Source organism: Dendropsophus ebraccatus, chromosome 14, assembly GCF_027789765.1.
Source record: "Dendropsophus ebraccatus isolate aDenEbr1 chromosome 14, aDenEbr1.pat, whole genome shotgun sequence".
In the NCBI taxonomy this organism is placed as follows: domain Eukaryota; kingdom Metazoa; phylum Chordata; class Amphibia; order Anura; family Hylidae; genus Dendropsophus; species Dendropsophus ebraccatus.
The window spans coordinates 37,220,074-37,242,105 of record NC_091467.1 but is presented as its reverse complement, the minus strand read 5'-3'; the positions used below and the strand labels follow the sequence as shown (position 1 = coordinate 37,242,105).

At 44.6% G+C, this 22,032-nt stretch overlaps 1 protein-coding gene across 4 annotated transcripts in view; it reads left to right on the top strand.

Annotated features, from left to right (window-relative positions):
* LLGL2 (LLGL scribble cell polarity complex component 2) overlaps nucleotides 1–22,032 on the top strand; it is a 79,012-nt gene that overhangs the window by 39,553 nt on the left and 17,427 nt on the right. For all 4 annotated transcript variants that reach the window (XM_069951525.1, XM_069951527.1, XM_069951526.1 and 1 more), the window contains exons 3-12: nucleotides 562–659; nucleotides 2,368–2,449; nucleotides 4,083–4,198; nucleotides 7,678–7,836; nucleotides 7,917–8,079; nucleotides 8,174–8,306; nucleotides 8,384–8,438; nucleotides 8,530–8,684; nucleotides 11,916–12,133; nucleotides 12,783–12,850. In XM_069951525.1, the coding sequence (XP_069807626.1) occupies nucleotides 562–659; nucleotides 2,368–2,449; nucleotides 4,083–4,198; nucleotides 7,678–7,836; nucleotides 7,917–8,079; nucleotides 8,174–8,306; nucleotides 8,384–8,438; nucleotides 8,530–8,684; nucleotides 11,916–12,133; nucleotides 12,783–12,850 (1,247 nt within the window). The remainder of the gene's footprint in view (nucleotides 1–561; nucleotides 660–2,367; nucleotides 2,450–4,082; nucleotides 4,199–7,677; nucleotides 7,837–7,916; nucleotides 8,080–8,173; nucleotides 8,307–8,383; nucleotides 8,439–8,529; nucleotides 8,685–11,915; nucleotides 12,134–12,782; nucleotides 12,851–22,032) is intronic.

Here is a 22,032-nt window from a genome sequence, read left to right as displayed (position 1 = left end):
GATTGGACGAGCAGGCTGTCAGTGATCAGGGGCCTGGAAACTGAAGAAGGAGCGCATCGGGAGATTGGGGCCAGGGGCGGGAGTTGATGATGATGATGATGTAGCTCCTGTCACATAATTTTATTGTTGATGACTATTCAGCCTCCCTGATTGTATACTTAGTCTCTTAGTTTATTTAAAGATAAATAGAGATGTCGATTATTACAGGTTTTTACCAACAGGCAGAGAGCGCCCTCTAGCCGCCCATGTGATGCTGTGCTGATGCATCATGGGAATGATAGCAGATTTGAAAAGGAGAGTAACAGTCATGATGGTGGCTAATCTGAGGTCACATGACCCAGCAGTAGTAATGAAATGTGTGGATGCAGCAGAGCTGTGATGACACCACAGGAATAGTGGTGGTGAGTGTGCAATGTATAGACCGATAAAATTGCAGGAGTGCTTCTTCTTAATATGTCATATTAGGCAGAGTGGAGGAAATAAATGGTGTGTTTTCATCTTTTCAATTCTGTTCACAGAATTGTGAACTTTTCTAACTTGTCTAACTTTTTTTTTTTTTAGACTGTTGAACATGGATTTCCTCACCAACCTAGTGCCCTGGGCTTTAGTGACTCTCTTCGGCTCATGGCAATTGGAACCCGTTCTGGAGCTATCAAATTGTATCCTTTTGTAGGTTCAGTCATGTCAGTCGTCAGTATTTTATATATAATATATAGTGTGTGTATATATATGTATATGTGTGTGTGAAATATATATATAAATAAATAATTTGTCTTTGTTAAATTAGGGAAAATTTTTTATTTACTTTTCAATCTGCAATCTTTAAAAAATATTGCATGTATAGTATTCTTAATCCATGCTGACCACCAGAATTATCTTGTAACAGAAAGAACAGCCCTCTCTATTTGTGGGCAAGTGGAAACTAGACTATTTGGTGTAAGAAAAATCCACTTGTATGCCAATGAATGAGGATAATATGAGTAGGCAGATGGTAGAGATTGACGGATTGCGGCAAGGCAGTTGGTGACAGGATGGCAAGTGGATGGGCACTCTGTGGAGTCTGCAGGCAGTGTGGCATCCAGCGATGCTAGGTAATGACATTCTCTGCAAGACCACCAGAATTATCTCTGTCACTCACTTGTAGTGCTAAGCCATGTTCCCTTTCCTTTCTGGATTTTCGCACGGAAATTTGCAGTGAAAGACAGTAGCAGCAAGGGGGTTAAGGTTTATGCAAATCTCATCTGTGTGCTATGGAAGTTTTCTGCTGTGTTTCCACTATAAGGCTAGTAGATTCACACGTAACGTATCCGCAGCGCATTTCATGCTGCGAGTTCGCCGTGAAATCCCCTGCAGACACCTCCTGTCAGTGTCAATGTGATTACATACTTGCAGCGGGGTTGTCATCCCGCTGTGAGTATGTAAGTGCCACCCCCATTAACCCTCCACCGCCGGGAAGATACTTTACGACTATGTAATCAAATTGACACTGACAGGAGAGGTAACCGCAGCGGATTTCGCTGCAAACTCGCAGCGTGAAATCCGCATCCGATACATTATGTCTGAATCTAGCCTAAAGTGAGAATATACTTTAAGGAGTATAGCCCATTCATGTTTTTGAAAAGGATCTTGTTGATAAGCTTCAGTGTCCTTTTCCTGCTTCTCCTTTACCACTTTTAGGGCCCTATTACACGGAGCGATAATCAACCAATTATTGCTCCGTGTGAGGGTCCATTTACACAGAAAGATTATCTGACAGATTATCTGCCAAAGATTTGAAGCCAAAGCCAGAGCCAAAGAAAAGCCTGAGATTTTTCCTCTTTTCAAATCCATTCCTGGCTTTGGCTTCAAATCTTTGGCAGATAATCTGTCAGATAATCTTTCTGTGTAAATGGCCCATAATAGAGAGAACGAGAGAGTTCTGGTCTCTGCACTGAAAGACTGCAGCCGCTTAGCCAATCACTGGCCAAGACAGGCTGAGCAGCCAGGGCCTGTTTGTGTAGAGACTGGAACAGTAGGCAGAACTGCAGAGATCAGAGAAGGGTGGTAAGGTAAGTTAATACTTTATTATTCTACTCTTAGGGCAAGGGCTGCAGGGACATTACTAACCCTGATGTCTATTCACAAAGAGTACTATTCCAAACAGCTTCTCCTACTTGGTCCCAGAAATGTGGACCGTGAAGGCTACAGAAGCAATGAAAACTCCCTATCGCTTTCTTGGGACTAATCTGTTACTACACAACCCATGTTGAACTATTGCAAAGGAAAGTTACAAAATTGGCAGTTTTTTAAATACTGGCCCAGGCTATTTTTGCACTAACAGCTACATTGTAGATTACATTTTTTTTTCCTTAGCCATGTTTTTATTAGATATGGTTGTCCTGGAGTTGAGTTCATGAATTTACATGAACAGAATAATGCAGTAATAAAGATCAGCTTTGTTCCAAACCAGGTGAGATACTAACATTTAATTTGGCAAAACTTGCATGCTGCTTCCCTGCTGGAAGTGGTGGTCTCCTCCTTCATCTGTCACCCAGCAATACTCTGTTTTTATATGTAGATTCCTGTTATTAGAGTGCAAATGCATGCTAAAAGTAAGTAAATAGAATGATGGGGGTGGGGGCTTGCTGTGGTTACTGAGAGTGGAAAAATTGGAAGGAGCCTTGGTCTTTCTTTTAAAAATCTGTTAAAGGAGCGCAGTTTTTTTCACAACTTTTTATTTTGGTTGGTGTTTTTAGCTGAAGAGTTGATTCTAAGGGTCCTATTACATGGGCCAATCGAGGCCCGATGAATACTGTAAACGAGGGCCTATCTGCTAGATCGGCGCTCGTTTACTGGGCCTATTACTGAGCCTGATAATCATTTTAGCAAGGGCTGCACAGAAATTATTACCGATGTCCATGCAGTCCTTGCTTAAACAGTATACATTACCTGTCCATGCTCCACGGCTCCTCTTGCGGTCTGCTTCTTCCCAGGTCCCGCGCGCTGCAGCTTCAGAGTGGCCTGTCTGAGCTGTCTGTGACCTCCACGGCCAGTGATTGACTGTCAGCTCAGACAGGCCGCTATGAAGCTGCAGCACGTGGAGACCAGAAAGAAGTTGACAGCAAGAGGAGCCCTGGAACATGGACAGGTAATGTATACTGTTTGCAGAATCGTCAGCCGCTAGCCGCACATCACTATTACATGTAGTGATGCTCGGTTGGCGGCTGATGATTTTAGGTTTGGGCCTAAAGCAATGATCAGCCATTGATCACAGCGATCACGACAGCGACGGTCTGCTGCCCATCACTTTTTGTAATTGGAGTGGCGAAAGTAGATCGACGTTCTTTTCATTGGGCCACCCGGAGGATCTAATACACACCATTAACAACCACCCTTTGATATATATCCTTCAGCCAACCACAAATCCACTGAACTATCCATGGATTAAGGCCAGTTGTCACTAACTTCTCTGAGCTCTCTATGGGGAACTATATCACTTTGCTGCAGTCCCCATAGGCGATATCCACGACACCACCTTCATCCAGTACTGTGTGACAGTCACACAAATCAGATTAGTCAGACGTGATCTGCCCTTAGTTTTTATCTCTTTTATTACTACAGATGGCAAACCAACGGGCCTGTACACTGTCTAGTCTAGGTTTTCACTTCTAATCTAAGTTTAGACCAACTGGTTGGCTTACTTTATGGAAGAATTATATGGTATTATATGTAGGCTACATAGTTTCCCAATAATAACCCATTCCCCATTGTTGGATGACACACAGAAGTCTCAGGCATAATAAATGCAAGCTGTGTCAGCCAGTTTTTTTGGTGAAAATTATTCTGGAATTTTGCACTTTTATAACGGTTAAACTGCCCCACTGTTCTTGTTGCTTCAGTAGGAAATTAAATGGTTGCCTCCAGGAAAATGTGGAAGTTCTATTCTACACTGGGTCAACAACTTTATAAATCCTGTCTATCCTACAGTATTGAGTTACAGTTGCATGGCAGTAATAAACCTAATCTCATCTTTAATATATGAATATAATTTCTTGCTGTTCACCTTTTTGCTCATATTGTTTTTTCTCATCATATGACATTAGTGCCAACTTATCACACTGCTGGATGACAATAGCCTTCACTTGTGGTCACTAAGGCATCAGGATGGGGTGTCCGAACTGCAGGAAGAGAAGAAGTTCACTCTTCGAGGACCGCCTGGGTGTGTAAAGAAGATATCTTTTGTTCCCGTCATTTTCATTAATGTGTTTTTTGGTTTGTTTGTTTTCTGTAGATATTTGATGTGTTCTGTGAAAGATTAAAGTTTTCTGCCTTTCAAAATTACCACCTCACACCTGTCTCAGACCTCACACTGTAGGTTTTCTACTATGGGACCTAAACCCACTTTATTATTTACAGGCTCTAAAGCCCCTATTACACGGGGCGATTCAGAAGAGCAAACGAGTGCCGACCTGTCAGATCAATGCTCACATGCTCCTCGTTCCCCTCTCGCTGCTGGCACAAGCGGATAAGAGTCGGGGGGCTGCCCGGGCGATTGCTAGATCGTCTGGGCAGCCGATAGAAGATGGCGGCGGTCTGCTGCCACCACGCCTATTACATGGAGCGACTGCAGCATATAGTTTATTTTTCAGCATGTTGAAAGACAGTGATCAACCAGCATCGGCTAATAATTGCTTTGTTTAATAGGGGCTTGAGTGGTCACAGATAACTGATGAATCCTCTGAATAGCACATACATGGAGAGTGCATTGTGCTCAGTGTCCAGGTTACAAATTAGAGTACAGTATAAGAATAGCTGCTACAATATCAGTGTAATGTAAGTAATACATTGTAGTAACTAGTATGTCTGTCACTAGTTTATGCTGCTCTCAGAATAGGCAGCATAAACTAATGAGAGAGTCAATATTAGATATCTTCTGCCAGTGAGAGTCTGACCTCTGTGCCATACCCTTGTGCTACTTATTCTTGACTGGTATACAGTGTGTGTTTGCCAGTCATGGGCAAGTTTAGACTAGCATTGAAAACTGGTTTGTCCTGTTCAAGTATGAGATGACCATAGAGAAATTAGATTGTTCTATCCTGAATGTGACAGTACAAGTATAAGAATTAAAGGAGAATTCCGGGCAGGGGGCTTTTTTGCAAAAGTGCCGGGGAGGGGGTGAAAGCAATAAAGTGCACTTCTGTGGCTCTAGCGCCAATGCCATATACTGCAGTGTCTCCCGATGCTTTTTGGTTAGAGAGAGGACCTGGGATGTGATATTCCAGGCCCACTCAGCCAGGTAGTGGCCAAGATGGGACCACGCTACAGACAATGACTGGCTGAGCAGGCTTGGAACGTCACATCCCAGCTCCTCTCTAACCAGATATCGACTAGGGGACTTAAGCTGTGGTATATGGGCATTAGCGCTTGAGCTGGGGAGGCTAGTGCACATTATTTCTTTCATTCACCCCCCTTTCTGGCACTTTAGCAAAAGGCTCATTTCACATTGCATTTATGCTGTCTGAGGTATCCATTGGCACTCTGCCAAGAATAGCATATTTATCTGTAATGTTGGGGCCATTTCATTGACCTGAGCATTTGGGCTGCTTTTTTGTTGGTATATGCTAATTTATCAGGGCTTAACAGGAGTCCTTGTTAAAATAATCATATATCAGCACAAAGCAGCCTGAATGGAATTTGTTTAGGCCATTAAAGTGAATGGAGCCCTTTTATTTTATGCTCTTATCTGGGGACCATATATCAAAGGGGTTATCCAGTGCAACAAAAACATGGCCACTTCCTTTCATAGACAACACGACTCTTGTCTCCAGTTCAGGTGCAGTTTGCAATTAAGCTCTATTCCCTTCAATGGAACTGAGGAGCAAAACCCCACCCAAGCTGGAGACGAGAGTGGTGTTTTCTCTATAAGAAAGTGGCCATGTTTTTGTAGCGCTGGATAACCCTTTTAAATTGTTTTTAGGAAAAGGTAGATGGAAAAAGTGCCTGTTCTGTCCTCTCCAGGCATTGATCTGGTATTTCTGTGCTTTCAGGTTCAGTGCACTCCCAAAGGCAGTTCAAAAAATAGACCCATGACAGCATCCCCTAGCTTTTGTGTAGCAGAGTGTGTATATGACCTTTTCAAAAAAGTATTTTTCTTAGTTCAGAAGAAAAGACAGATTCTCTTATAAGTGTTACTGTCTTTTGGAGTAACTGATGACGTGTCATCAGACATGTCAAACGGTGTTGATCATATCGGGTCTAACTCCTGACACCCACTGTAATCCTGATATACAGGAGGGGAGCACAACATCACGTGTCTCTCACAAGCTGTCAGTCAAATCTGATTTGCCTGCTTCATTACAGTCAATGGAGCATTAGGTCTCCTTACATGGAGCGATTTTTTAACGATTAACGACTAATGATAAACGATCACAAACAAGATTGTTTATCGTTAACTTTAAATCGTTCACCATATTACACAGAACGATAATTGTTAGTTATGATAGTTACTACGGTCATTATTACGTTCGCTACTATGATCGTTAATTGTTTAGCTGGGATCAGAAGGAATAAACAATGTGCAAATACACTGAACGATTAGTGAACAAATGCGTAATTTGAGCGAACGAATGTGGAATTACAGCGAACGATTAACGATAATTTTAGGTTCAGATCTAGATCAACAACATACAAACGAATTTTCAATCGTTGCCTGAAATTACACAGAATCACACGATAATCATCCCGTGTAATAGGGCCATAAGAGTTGGATGTTGTGGCAGCCCAGGGAGGGGAGTGAACTGCTGTGCAACTCCCCCACAGCTGTATTTTAGGAATGCAATAGGCCTTTTGACTAGTTCAGTGACATTAACACCTTTTTATAAAGCTTGAGGGTACAAACCCACTTGACGTATTTGCTGTGTGAATCAGTCTTAAAAATAAGCAGGCAAAACGCAGGTTGGCTTTATACAATTGTTCTGCGTTAAAATACGCAATTGCGTATTTTTGAAGCGTGAAGCTTGTTAGCAAAGCATCAGTTGTTAAAATACGCAATTGCGTATTTTTGAAGCGTGAAGCTACATGCGTTTTTCGCACAGGTTGTTAACAACTGATGCTTTGCTAACAACAAGCTTCACGCTTCAAAAATACACAATTGCGTATTTTAACGCAGAACAATCATGTAAAGGCAACCTGCGTTTTGCCTGCTTATTTTTAAGACTGATTCACGCAGCAAATAACGTCAAGTGGGTTTGTACCCTAATAGAGGTTGTTGAAGTTTTTTTTTTTTTCTTTTTACTTAGGACCTTATTGCACCAACAGATGTCTGACAAATTATCTGACAGATTTTTTCACCCAAAGCCAGGAACAGACTATAAACAGAGATGAGGTCATAAAAGAAAGACTGAGATTTCTCCTCTTTTCAAGCCCATTCCTGGCTTTTGCTGAAAAAAATCTGTCACACATCTGTTGGTGTAATAGGGCCCTTAGTCTTGGTAAATGTGGATACATATCCATATCCATAGCTAGACTTTTTTTTATGATAGCAATAAGATTGAAAATTCTGTTACATTTTACAATAATCAGATTGCAGCCTGTACTGTTTACTGTAGCATCTTCTTTCATGCTGCCATTGTTAGAACATTGTTTTTTATTCTGTACAACCTAATTTTTCTAAAAGTATTGGCATTCCTATGTTAACAGGGCACCCCCTAGTGTAACACAAATTAAGGTGGTCCTTGCACACTCATCTGGAGAATGGCTGTATGTGGGCACAGAAGGAGGCAGTGTTTTCACTCTAAAACTACCATCCCTGCAAGTCTTAGAGGAAAAAACGGTTGGGCATGAAATGGCCTTACGTGGGTAAGCAACATTGCACACTTCTACTGTGTATTTACACCTAGGGGTGAGGATTGTTACAGCATTTCTCTTTTTACCTACAGTCTTCCAGACGAGTATGCTAGCAGACGTCCCTTTGAGTCAGTGGAAGCTTTGCAAGAGCATCCAAAGAACCCAGACCGAATCCTGATTGGCTACAGTCGTGGACTTATGATGGTGTGGGATGTTACAGCTGGCCGCAGTGTGCGACACTTCCTTGGCACTCAGGTATCTGCTGGAGGGTTAATATGCATAGTGTGCACATCAAATGTCCCTGAGGGGTGATAGCACCTTATTTCTGTTGTCTTTAATTTTCTTTTAGCAAGTAGAAAATATTTTCTGGTGCCGAGATGGACAGCAAATCGTAAGCTGTCACAATGATGGTGGTTACAGTCAGTGGGAGGCAAGTGGTGAAATTATACAACAGTCTCCCATGGAGAATAAAGTGCCATATGGTAAGTCATTGTAAAAAGATGGATATCTGTGAACAACAGGAGTAGTTGTTGTCATTAAGGTCTAATTTTCCTTATAGGTCCCTTCCGCTGTAAAGCAATCTCTAAAATAACATGGTTGTCATCGCACAGAGGGTGAGTAAAATATTTTATAGCTAAAATTGTCATTAATGTTCTGGCTTTGCAATCTTGGTTATGCAAGTAAATTGCTTTATGTTTATTTCAGGTCACCATATATTGTGTTTCAAGGTGGCATGCCAATGGCAAGTTATGGCGATAGACACAGCATTTCTGTAGTCCATGGTAGCCAACAAACAGCCTTTGACTTCACTTCTAGAATAATTGACCATTTGGTGATTTGCAGCTCTGATCCCTCAGCTGGTAAGTAAAGGTGGTGATGGTGTTTTTGGTGGTAAAAAAAGAGAGGAGATTTTACCATCCCATCAAACACTGACTACACTGGAAAGAAGAAAAGGGCATGGGGAAACAGGAAGCACATTGCTGGTTTGGAACTTTTGGTTGCTAAGTAGCCCTGATATACCCTAACGATTGCCTGTTATGTGGGGCTCATTGTGATCTTGTCTCTAAAACATTGCAGCTGCACTTACTTACCTCCTCCACTAGAGGGCTCTACCATTCTCCATTTTTCTGACATTTGTGATAACCATTAACATAATATAAAGAGCTGTCATTTTTGTGACCATGAGGCCTATCAAAGGTTGTGCTGTTGCTGCAGTACTACTTCAAGAGAACTGAGGTGCCCCCCTGCTCCACAGCCTGCCCCCCCCCCCCATTCACCTGGATGTTCCTATTCATCTGTAGAGAAGGTTAATCCTGAGACACGAGATGTCCTCCTAGTGATCAAACAATGACAGTCCACTCTCACCACTAGAATCAATTAAATTAAAGTGGACACCTCTCTGATATGCTAAGACACTCAACAGACCAGAGTCACAGTAAATTGGAAGATGAAGATACACTACTTTGTATCTCCTTGCTGGAGCCTATGGATTTTATTTAAAAACTCTGTCACCACCTGGAGGGCTGAGAGATTCATCCTCTGTGCAAGATGCAATTTCCTTGTTAAAGAATTCTGGTTACTAGATGGTTACCCTGCCAAATTGTATAAATCTTTTTCATCCTATCTGGGGCCTATACTTTGTAAGCCGTGCCAGACTATACAATTGTTCATTGTTGCTTACAGGTTGAAATTAATACTCTTAGTGAGAACCTTCACTAATATTTTAAGAAAGTCATTTTGAAAATGGTTACCCTGATTAGACTGGATTTATTCCCAGTAATTACTGTCCTTAGTTGGTTATAGTGCAATTTTAAGGGAATCCATCAATAGGTTTATGACTCCTTAAATGAGGGCAGCATAAACTAGTGACAGAAATACTTAACAGATTGGTGTATTACTAACATCATTTTGTTTGTTCAGCCATTCTCCTAATATGCAGGAGAATAGGATTCTTAACACTCCCCCCACCAGCTGTTGATTAATAGTTGCCTATACAAAGCATGGATAGATAACTGCCAATCAGCATCTAGTGGGCAGAGTTTTCTGCTTCTCATAAATATCCAGGACTACTGAGATCACGCACATAATGGAAAGGATTAGTTATTGTCTGTTGTTCAGAAGGATATCTCCAAATCAGCTTCATGAAACAGTGTTAGTGATACATCATTCTGTTCAGCTTTTCTGTCATTAGTTTATGCTGCTCCCACAACGCCACAGTTGGCCCCGCCAACTATTGGAACAAGCTGACTGAAAGGTCTAGACCCCACCCCCTTTACGTCGGCCAACCAATGGGTGTCAAGGGGCGTGGCCTCGCGGCAGCATCGTTGGCCACACTTAACACAATCTGCAGTTGATAAAAGGACACTTTTTACTTGAACAAGCAGCATGACGTATGATAGAAAATAAGGTATGAAAAACGCTAAATTTACCCTTTACACCTGTGTAGAGATGTCAGAATGCAGAAAGGGGGTGACAGTGTCACTTTAAGGCACATACTATTCGGGGTCTGCAGAGACATGGCTTGGTGGGAGAAAATAAATAAATAAAAGTTAGTCTTTCTGCTGATGACAATACTGTACCTTGGTGATCCTGCTGTTTCACATGGAGCATTTCTGTGCCTCATATTTTAGGACCTATTCTCGGCTGAAAATTAACTGTGATAAGTCAAGCGTGTGCTTGGGAGGGGTGCTTAGGTATTTTCAAAAGCTAAGGGAAGAGAGTCTTGGATTCTCCACCTTACCACCGTTATTTCCATTGACTTAACTATTCCCTTTATTCTTTCTGAAGTTCCCAGGAAAAAAAAAATAAAAGTCCACTTGGAGGTCCATGTGGAAAGGGGTGAATGTCACTTTTCAGCACATTTCTACCCTCCCTATTGAAATATGTATCGTTTATTTAAGTCAGTGGGAGTGGGCATTTAGGCAGTGAGATGCCCTTGGATGTCTTGAATGCGGAAAATGAGTCTTTTTTTTTTTTCACATCTAAAACATTGTATATAGAGATGAGTGAACCTCGAGCATGCTTGAGTCGATCTGAACACGAACTTTCGGCATTTGATTAGCGGTGGCTGCTGAACTTGGATAAAGCCCTAAGGCTATGTGGAAATCATGGATATAGTCATTGGCTATATCCATGTTTTCCAGACAACCTTAGAGCTTTATCCAAGTTCAGCAGCCCCAGCTAATTAAATACCGAACGTTTGGGTTCGGATCGACTGGAACCCGAACCCGATTCGCTCATCTCTAATTGTATATTCTGTCCATGCACACATATTTTTTGCAAGAGAGGATGTCTGAGACTGGTTGTCTGACAACGTAATTGTTGATGGTGTGTTCCAGGAGATACATTGTACCTCTCCTGGGAATGCAATATTGTAAAAGAGGCTAAATGATGTGTGCCAGAGAGGTTTTACAGGAGTCGAGGTTAGATGTTCATTACAGGAAAATGGGAGCGTGGCAACTGTACTGGTTCAGTGAAATATGTTGGTGAAGGTCTGGATATTTTGGTGAAACTTGGTCTAGTATAATTTGAGGTTGCACATTCAGGAATGTTGAGCGCTTATGGAAACAAGAGAAAACCTGGTTAAAATGTGGCCACCCGTGTGTCCTCCAAAAGGGTTGGGTTGTTGTCATTGCCAACTGCATAATATTCAGATTAGTCAAGTCTTTATATAATGCAGTAACCTGGTAGAACCCTGGGAGTGTATCTGTCTGCACTGCAAGTTGGGCCAGACTCCCCTTATTATTCTGTTCTAATAGACCAACTCTTAGGTACTTATAGTGAGATGTCTATTCCAGTTTAAAAGGAACAGAGATTGCTAAAAGTGGGTGGGTAAGATTGCGCTGTATCCTCTGTGGGGCTTTTGGCGGTTGGAGCTCCACATAAAGTGATGCCATGTTCTGTCAATGTGCCATCATGTTATAAACTATACATATCCCTATGGGTGGGATCAAGCCACAACATTACTGTACATACAGCCCATATCCATGAGTGGCACTGTTTCTGGAAGAATGTAGCCATGTTTTTCTAAGATCCTACAACTCATTTTATTTATATGTATTTACTAATGTAAAAATTGTTTTTGCATCTAGATTACGATGACCCGCGTGCCCTGTTGGTTCTCGCAGAAGAAGAGCTTGTGGCCATAGATCTGCAGACGCCTGGTTGGCCAGTAATTCAGTGCCCTTACCTGGTTTCCTTACACTGCTCGGCAATCACTTGTTCTTACCATATCTCTTCTATTCCACTAAAGCTGTGGGAAAGGATAATCAGTGCAGGAAGAAAGCAGAACACGCATTACTCCAACATGGTAAGGAGAAGTTTGTATGGATTTGGCCACAAGTCTCCCAATACTCAACAGTAAATGTACATAGTCACCTGACATGTCATAAATCTGCAGCATTTGCCAATCTCCTCCTACTTTTCTCCTTAACATTTATGTATAACCTAATAACTGGGTGTCACAGACTAGACATACAGGCTCTCAATTAGCAAAGGCCATGGTACTAGTCAAAATTGTCTTCTGGTCTGAAATCATGATGTGATTCTATACGGTGAACAACAAAAGCTGCATCATTCTGCTATACGACCCCTTGCCCCAGATTTCATGTTAAAATATATAGCCAAAGAATCTGTAAATTTTTTTTTTCTTAGATCATGGGACCCTGTAGCCGATTACTTTGCTCAATGGTCCTATGCAAATGTTACAGTGGGAGATGTGAGGCCAATGGTGTTATATTTTAGTGCAGCTTAAAAGATGAAGTCAACTGAGGATCAGGTGTTTTCCTACCCCTTGGCTGATTGTTGACACTTATTCAAGATCTGTTCGTCCAGTATATGAGGCCTCTTAGTGTTCAGTAGGCTTCCTCTAGTAGCAACTGTGGCCTGTTTGTATTTTTATATTTAAGCATCCAAAAAATAAGCACTTTTGTTAATTGTTAAATATCCTCTCATTACAGCCATGGCCAGTTGATGGTGGTGTGAACTTGGCTGAAGCTCCAAGACAAAGGGATTTGCTGTTAACTGGGTCAGTGTCTTCTCACCCCCCCTCCCCCCTTTAGTCTATCACCTTATAGTTTCACATTTATTACACTGTATTATTTTCAGAATGCACTGAAGCTAGCCATACATTTTAGATACAAGTAGGTTGCTGGTTCAACAAACAATCCTCTGATGAACAGTCTTTTCATAGACACAGCCATACACATTTTAGTCCATTTTGGCTGTTAGGCTGTTAAGCTGTTTAAAGGGGTACTCCAGTGTCAAATCAACTGGTTTCAGAAAGTTATATAGACTTGTTATTTACAAATCTCAAGTCTTCCCATACTTATCAGCTGCTGTATGTCTTGCAGGAAATGTTTTCTTTTCAGTCTGACACAGTCCTATCTGCTGACATCTCTGGCCGAGATAGGAACTGTCCAGAGCAGAAGAGGTTTTCTATGGGGATTTGCTGCTGCATTGGACAGTTCCTGCCTCAGACAGATGTATGGGAAGACTTAAGATTTTTAAATAGAAGTAAATTACAGACCTATATAACTTTCTAAAACCAGTTGATTTGAAAGAATTTTTTTTTGCTGGAGTACCCCTTTAAACCGCTTAATAGCCTAACAGCCAAACTGGACTAAAATGTGTATGACTGTGTCTATGAAAAGACACAGTCATACACATACACAGAAGAGGATTGTTTGTCCAACCAGAAACCTAGGAAGCCTGTTGGGATTTCCTGATGCCCATTGTTCAGGCAGCACAAAACTCTGTTAATGCAGATATTTACTGTAGTTTTTTTTTTTTTTTTTTCCAAATTTAACCCCAGTGCTGTAAGACAACAATGCCAACCCCGGAGCTGCTGTAATAATCTTGGCTTTGCTGCCTGTATATACTGTAGATTAGATAAATCATCTCAGAAAAGTGTAATTATTTTGCAAAAAACATTTGAACAATACACAAAATTCCAATGCTCAAACATGGAGCGTCAAAGTAATAACAAAGGCAAAACAAAGAAGGCAGTATTGATCCGTAGGCATGATACAGGAGGGTACAATAGCTCTGTGTATATTACCAACAGAGGGCATGTACATAGCAAAGTTGACAACTCTGGCAACCAGCCTACACAAAAACACGAAAAGTTCAAGCAAACACAACTGACCCCAGCGCTCTCTCATGCAGACATGAGATATGTATGCTGTACTCAGTCCCTGCAGAAGCCAAAAACAGGCTCAGCTAACCATGGTGACCAAATTTTTGGGGGCAATGTCTTTGCATATATAGGGATTTATAGAGGGGGATATAACTATTAACTAGCGTTAATAGAGTGAGGGGGCCTTGGTAGATTTCCATGCCATTATTCCTAATGGTGTGTTTACACAGATATTATCTGACAGATATCTGACCGATTTTTGAAACCAAAGCCAGGAACAGACTATAAACAGAACAGGTCTTAACCCCTTAAGGACAGAGCCTGAAATGGCCTTAAGGACAGAGACAAATTTTATGAATATGACCTGTGTCACTTTAGTCATTAATAACTTCGGGATGCTTTTACCTATCCGGCTGATTCTGAGATTGTTTTCTCGTGACATATTGTACTTCACATTTCTGGTAAAATGGAGTCGATACTCATAACAAATCTTTATGAAAAACACCAAAATAACGTGAAAAATTGTGAAAAAATGCATTTTTCCAACTTTGAAACCTTCCTGCTTATACAGAAAATGGTTATGCCACATAAATTATATATTAAATAGCATTAGCAACATGTCTACTTTATGGTGGCAGCATTTATTAAACTATATTTCATTTTTTTTTTAGACAATAGAAAGCTTAAATCATTAGCAGCAATTTTCCAAATTTTCTGTAAAATTTCAAAATCAGATATTTTCAGGGACCTGTTCAGGTTGAAAGTGTATTTGAGGGGCCTGTATGTTATAAAGCCCCACAAAGCACCCCATTTCAGAAACTGCACCCCCCAAACTCTGCAAAAGCACATCCAGAAAGTGTTTTAACCCTTTAGGGGAGTCACAGAAATAAAAGCCAAGTGTGTAAGAAATGTGAAAATTTTTATTTTCTGTGCAGAGATTTTATTGTAATCCAATATCTTTCATAATGATAAACCTATTACCAGAGAAATGCACCCCAATATTGATTGCCCCGTTTCTGCAGTTTATAGAAATACCCCATATGTGGCCCTATTGCGCTATTTGACGCAACCACAAGCCTCAGATATAAAGGAGCGCCCAGTGAATTTCAACGCCTCCGTTATATTTGGTTATTTTTGACCGTACCACTTCAGGTTGGCAGAGGCTCTGGGGTGCCAAAACATTAAAAACACCCCTAAAGGGACACCATTTAGAAAACTACCCCCCTTAAGGAGTGTAACAAGGGGTGCGGTGAGCATCTGGACCCCAAAGGGGCTTCACAGATTTTCAGAACAATGTGGTGTAAAAAAGGAAAAATTCTATTTTTTACACTAAAATGTTGTTCTAGCCTTCATTTTTCATTTTTACAAGGGGATAAAAGAAAAAAAACACACCAAACGTGTAGCGCAGTTTCTCCCGAGTACAGAAATACCCCACATGTGGACATAAAGTGCCAAGCGGGCGCAGGACGAGCCTCCAAAGGGAAGGAGCGCCAATTGTCCTTTGCAAGCTGGATTTTACTGGAATGGATTTCAAGGGTCATGTCGCATTTACAGACCCCTCGTGCTGCCAAGACACTGGAAACCCCCCACAAGTGACCCCATTTTGGAAACTACACCCCTCAAGGAATCTAACAAGGGGTGCAGTGAGCATATGGACCCAGTGGCGGATTAAATGTACCCTGGGCCCCGGGCTGTCCACCCAACCTGGGCCCCCCCACAGTCAATTCGCCCACATTATAATCTACTACTGCGCCCCCCCCCCCCACTGTCCCCAATAAACACTGCCTGCCTCCCCTCCCTGCTGGCCCCAATAAACATGATGTTTGGTCCCTTGCTGCTACCCCCAGTAAGCATTGCCCGCCCCACCTCCACTGCCCCCAATAAACATATTGCCACTTCACCTGGTCCCCTGATGTTGCCCCCCCCCCCCCCCCCCCAAGGTCACAGCAGCACAGAGGATGTCAGGAGGGGAGGGTGCTGATCTTATAGGAGAGGTCCGAGCAGCACAGAGGATGTCAGGAGAGGAGGGTGCTGATCTATAGGGGAGGTCCCAGCAGCACAGAGGATGTCAGGAGAGGAGGGTGCTAATCCTATAGGAGATAGTCCCCCTTTATAGATGGTCTCCCTCTTCCCCTCCCCCTTATAGATGGTCCCCCTTTCCCCCCTTATAGCTGGTCCCCCTCTTCCCTCTCCCCCCTTATAGCTGGTCCTCCTTTCCCCCCTTATAGATGGTCCCCCTCTCCCCCCTCCCTTATAGATGGTCCCCCTCTCCCCTCTCCCTTTATAGCTGGTCCCCCTTTCCCCCCTCCCTTTATAGCTGGTCCCCCTCTTTCCCCCCCTTATAGCTGGTCCTCCTCTCCGTCCTTATAGATGGTCCCCCTCTTTCCCCCCTTATAACTGGTCCTCCTCTCCGTCCTTATAGATGGTCCCCCTCTTTCCCACCCTTATAGGTGGTCCCCCTCTTTCCCCCCCTTATAGGTGGTCCCCCTCTTTCCCCCCCTTATAGATGGTCCCCCTCTTTACCCCCTTATAGATGGTCCCCCTCTTTACCCCCTTATAGATGGTCCCCCTCTTTACCCCCTTATAGATGGTCCCCCTCTTTACCCCCTTATAGATGGTCCCCCTCTTTCCCCCCTTATAGATGGTCCCCCCTCTTTCCCTCTTTATAGCTGGTCCCCCTCTTTCCTCCCTTATAGCTGGTCCCCCTCTTCCCTCTCCCCCCCTTATAGCTGGTCCTCCTTTCCCCCTTATAGCTGGTCCTCCTTTCCCCCTTATAGCTGGTCCCCCTCTTCCCTCTCCCCCCTTATAGCTGGTCCTCCTTTCCCCTTTATAGCTGGTCCCCCTCTTCCCTCTCCCCCCTTATAGCTGGTCCTCCTCTCCCCCCCTTATAGCTGGTCCTCCTTTCCCCCCTTATAGATGGTCCCCCTCTTTCCCCCCTTATAGATGGTCCCCCTCTTTCCCCCCTTATAGATGGTCCCCCTCTTTCCCCCCTTATAGATGGTCCCCCTCTTTCCCCCCTTATAGATGGTCCCCCTCTTTCCCCCCTTATAGATGGTCCCCCTCTTTCCCCCCTTATAGATGGTCCCCCTCTTTCCCCCCCTTATAGATGGTCCCCCTCTTTCCCCCCTTATAGATGGTCCCCCTCTTTCCCCCCTTATAGATGGTCCCCCTCTTTCCCCCCTTATAGATGGTCCCCCTCTTTCCCCCCTTATAGATGGTCCCCCTCTTTCCCCCCTTATAGATGGTCCCCCTCTTTCCCCCCTTATAGATGGTCCCCCTCTTTCCCCCCTTATAGATGGTCCCCCTCTTTCCCCCCTTATAGATGGTCCCCCTCTTCTCCCCTTATAGATGGTCCCCCTCTTTCCCCCCTTATAGATGGTCCCCCTCTTTCCCCCCTTATAGATGGTCCCCCTCTTTCCCCCCTTATAGATGGTCCCCCTCTTTCCCCCCTTATAGATGGTCCCCCTCTTTCCCCCCTTATAGATGGTCCCCCTCTTCTCCCCTTTATAGATGCCCCCCCCCCAGTCAGTAAATAACACAAAAATAACAAAATACAACTCACCTACCCTGCGTTCCCCCGTCGATCCTCTCTCCGTCTGATGCGCGGCTGCCGGGGGTGTCCCGTCCTCTCCCCGGCAGCGCGCGCATCACACAGCTCCTAGTGCCGCCTGGGCCCTGACTTCTGGTACGTGTGCTCCCAGTACCGGAAGTCAGGGCCCCAGACGGCACTAGGAGCTGTGTGATGTGCGCGCTGCTGGGGAGAGGACGGGACACCCCCGGCAGCCGCGCATCAGACGGAGGCAGCCGGAGACTCTTGTGACCGCAAGCGAAACAATACTTGCGGTCACAAGAGCCTGCAGTGGCGGGGGGAAGGGGGCCTCCCGGGCGGCATTATAATGTGGGCGGAACCTCGGGCCCCGGGCGGCCGCCCAAACCGCCTACATTATAATCCGCCATTGTATGGACCCCACTGGTGACGGGCACAAATGTGGAACAATGTGACGTGAAAGGGAAAATTTTCATTTTTTCACTTTCTCTGCACAAATGTGGCCGTCATCAAGGGGTCCATATCCTCACTGCACCCCTTGATAGATTCCTTGAGGGGTGTAGTTTCCAGAATGGGGTCACTTGTGGGGGGTTTCCAGTGTTTTGGCAGCACGAGGGCTCTGTAAATGTGACATGGCGTTCATCATCCATTCTGGCCAAATCCAGCCTCCAAAATCCAAATGGCGCTCCTTCCCTTCGGAGGCTTGCCCTGCACCCACACGGCGCTTTATGTCCACATGTGGGGTATTTACGGACTCAGGGGGAATTGCTCTACACATTTTGTGTGTTTTTTTTCTCTTTTAACCCCTTGTGAAAATGAAAAACTTAAGGCTAAACCAACATTATAGTGTAAAAAATTTAATATTTAATTTTCACGCCATATTGTTCCACATTTGTGCCCGTCACCAGTGGGGTCCATATGCTCACTACACCCCTTGTTACATTCCCTGAGGGGTGTAGTTTCCATAATGGAGTCAATTGTGGGGGGGTTCAACTGTCTTGGCAACACAGGGGCCTTTTAAATGCAACAAGGCCCTTGGAATCCATTCCAGCCAAATCCAGCCTTCAAAAACCAAATGGCGCTCCTTCCCTTTGGAGGCTTACCCTGCACCCACGTGGCGCTTTATGTCCACATGTCGGGTATTTCCATACTCAGGGGAAATTGCGCTACACATTTAGTGTTTTTTTTTTATCTTTTAAGCCCTTGTGAAAATGAAAAAATCAAGACAAGATCAATGATTTAGTGTAAAAATTAAACATTTTTTACACTAAATGTTGGTCTAGCCTTGATTTTTTTCCTTTTCCACAAGGGGTTAAAAAAGAAAGTGAACACAAAACGTTTAGGGTAGTTTCCCCTGAGTCCGAAAATACCCCACATGTGGACATAATGTGCCATATTGGCACAGGGCAAGCCACCAAAGGGACAGAGCGCCATTTAGAGGCTGGAATGGAGGATGGAGGCCATGTCGCATTTACAAAGCTCCTGTGCTGCCAGAACAGTAGAAACCCCCCACAAGTGACCCCATTCTGGAAACTACACCCCATAAGGAATCTAACAAGGGGTGCAGTGAGCATATGGACCCCACTGGTGATGGGCACTTACGTAGAACATGTGCCGAGAAAATAAAAAATACAATTTTTTTCATTTTCACGTCCCAAATGTGGCCGTCACCAGGGGGCCATATCCCCGCTGCCCCCCTTGTTAGATTCCTTATGGGGTGTAGTTTCCAGAATGGGGTCACTTGTGGGGGGTTTCTACTGTCCTGGCCGCACAGAGGCTTTGTAATTACATCATGGCCTCCTCTAATGGGAATGGCAGCCATACCTACTTAGCTGGGAAAAAGGGACAATTCTAATTTATTTGGGGGTATTAGGCCAATTATTAGTTTACAAGGTTGGAAATGACAGGTGTCCATCAAATTCAACCTGTGTTGATCCAGAGGAAGGCAAAAAACCCTCGTGAGGCAGACGACAGTAGCCTCATCACTGGGGAAAAATTCCTTCCCGACTCCATAATGGCGATCAGAATAATCCCTGGACTAACGTGACCCCTGAAATAGGAATAAGGGACAGAATTTAGATAATGTAGAACCCCAGTGACGTGTGGTGCACCTTGAAGCGATCCAGTATGCAGAGGCCGGGGTGATCAGGACAGGCGTCACACTGGAAAATGGTGTCCTTCCTGATCCCCCTGTTACGCCACACTCTGTACTTCTTCTGGGGTCTCCTGTTTTCCAGTGTGGGGGACGTCACCTGGAAAATGTTGTCCTGGTGCGATCCGGGGTCCTTCATATCCAGAAGCGCTGGGGCCGCTCCATGGCTGCTAAATATTAGGGCTTTATTACGGCTTCTGATATTTTTGGATTGTGCCGCAAGCTACAGTAGCTCGGGCAGCGAGGGACCAGAAGAGGGGGGCGCTGGTATAAATGTTATCCCCGTACAGGTGGTGACCTTTATCCAGCAGTGGGAAGATCAGTTCCTGGACGATCTCCCCACTAACTCCGAGGATGGGGGGGAGGGGGCATCTGGGGGCAGGATTCGGGTGTCCCTTCCTTCATACACTGTAATGGTACATGTACACTGCGGAATGGCGAAGGATAACCCTTTTTGCATTCCGCAGCTGGCACCCGCCGTCGGACTGATGCAGGCGTGCGTCTCCGCTCGTGTCACACTCCATTCTATGCACGGGCGGATTCCGCCCTCTGTCCAAAGAATGAACGTGTTCATTCTTTGGACGGACAACGGAATCCGCCCGTGCATAGAATAGAGTCTATGACACGGGCGGAGACGCGCGCCTGCATCAGTCCGCCGGCGGGTGCCAGCTGTGGAATGCACAAAGGGTTATCCTTCGCCATTCCGCAGTGTGCACGTACTCTAAATCTGTAAGTGTACCCTGAGGTACGCTCACAGAGTTTGTAGAATTTTACGCCATACCGTGATCTCTTATTGGGACGGTACTGGCGGAAAAGACGTGTCTGGGGGGCAGCGTACGCTACGCTACCCCCAGACACGTCACTTGATGATGATGATGATGATGAGGATGAATGGAGGAAAGAAGGATCCCCCCCATTCATTCTCACTGGCGTTTGAGGCAATAATAGCATATGCGTCCGACGCCGAAAACACCCTGGGGGCCATCTTTATACGGGGACTAGTATATGGGGTATGTAAATGTTTATTGTAAAACTTTATTTCATGTAGTGTAGTGTAATGTAGTGTTTTTTAAGTTTTTTTGACAGTAAGAAAATAATATCCCTACGCCAAGAAAGGAGCTGCTGATAAATGCCGCACTTATCAGCAGACAGTGGCGGTAGGATATAGGGGGGAAAAAACGCTCGTACGCCAAAAAGGAGGAGTTGCTGATCAGTGGCGCACTTACGTGCGATGCTGATCAGTACTCAGCGGCGTTAGGGCGCAAAAAAAGTAAAAAAAAAAAAAAAATGGGGAAAAAAAAAAAAAATAATCTTTTTAACCCAAAGCAACTGATCAGTGAATGATATTCACTGATCAGCCGCTAGGGGGCAGTAGAGAGAAGATTGACGGAGATTACCGAGGCCCCCCGAAAACGAAGACCCGAGTGTTTCCGAAGATTTCCGACGCTGGACGAACGAACCCGGAAGCGACGCGAAGAAGACGCGAGGACGGCGCGGACCGCAGATCTTCGCTCCGGACGGCCAGATCAGGTGAGTATGGTACAACTGCACCACACACACACCTGTTCTGCACCTCTCAGCAACACTGTTTTTTACAGTATGATCGCCGTGATGGGCCGGCCGGTACTGGCCGGCCTATCACGGCGATCGTGGGGGTGGCATCGGCGCCATCTTTGGTGGGGACACTTATGGCGATTGCTGCTATCTCGGACAGCACCAATCGCCATTGCTTTCCGGGCCACCGGGTCACCGATGACCCGGAAAGTGTTTTCAGCTGCTATATGCTGATCTGTATTGATCAGCATATAGCAGCGATCGTCGGCACGGGAGGGGTTAATCACCCCCCGTGCCGACGAGCAGAGATGGCCTGCTATACATTATAGCAGGCCATCCTCCCCGACCGCTGTGTGTGAACACACAGCGATCGGGGAAACATCGGGCGTACCTATACGCCCGTTTGCGTTAAAGCCCACCCTGCGGGGGCGTATAGGTACGCCCGATGTCGTTAAGGGGTTAAAGGAGTAGTGTGGCGGTAAGCAATTATTCACTAAATAACACACATTTCAAAGTTATACAACTTTATAATGTATGTTATGTTAGTGAATGGCCCCCTTCCCCGTGTTTCCCCCCACCCACGCTAGACCCGGAAGTGTAATTCTCTATACTCACCTGATTCGTGTCGACTCCCGTTCGACACGAATCAGGTGAGTATAGAGCACTACACTTCCGGGGTGGGGGGGGGAACACGTGGAAGGGGGCTATTCACTAACATAACACCGACCCACTAGACACCAGGGATATAAAGTATAAAGCCCTTCAATGCAGCTGTCAGATTTGACAGCTGCATTGAGGTGCTTAAAGGACAAGTGCCAT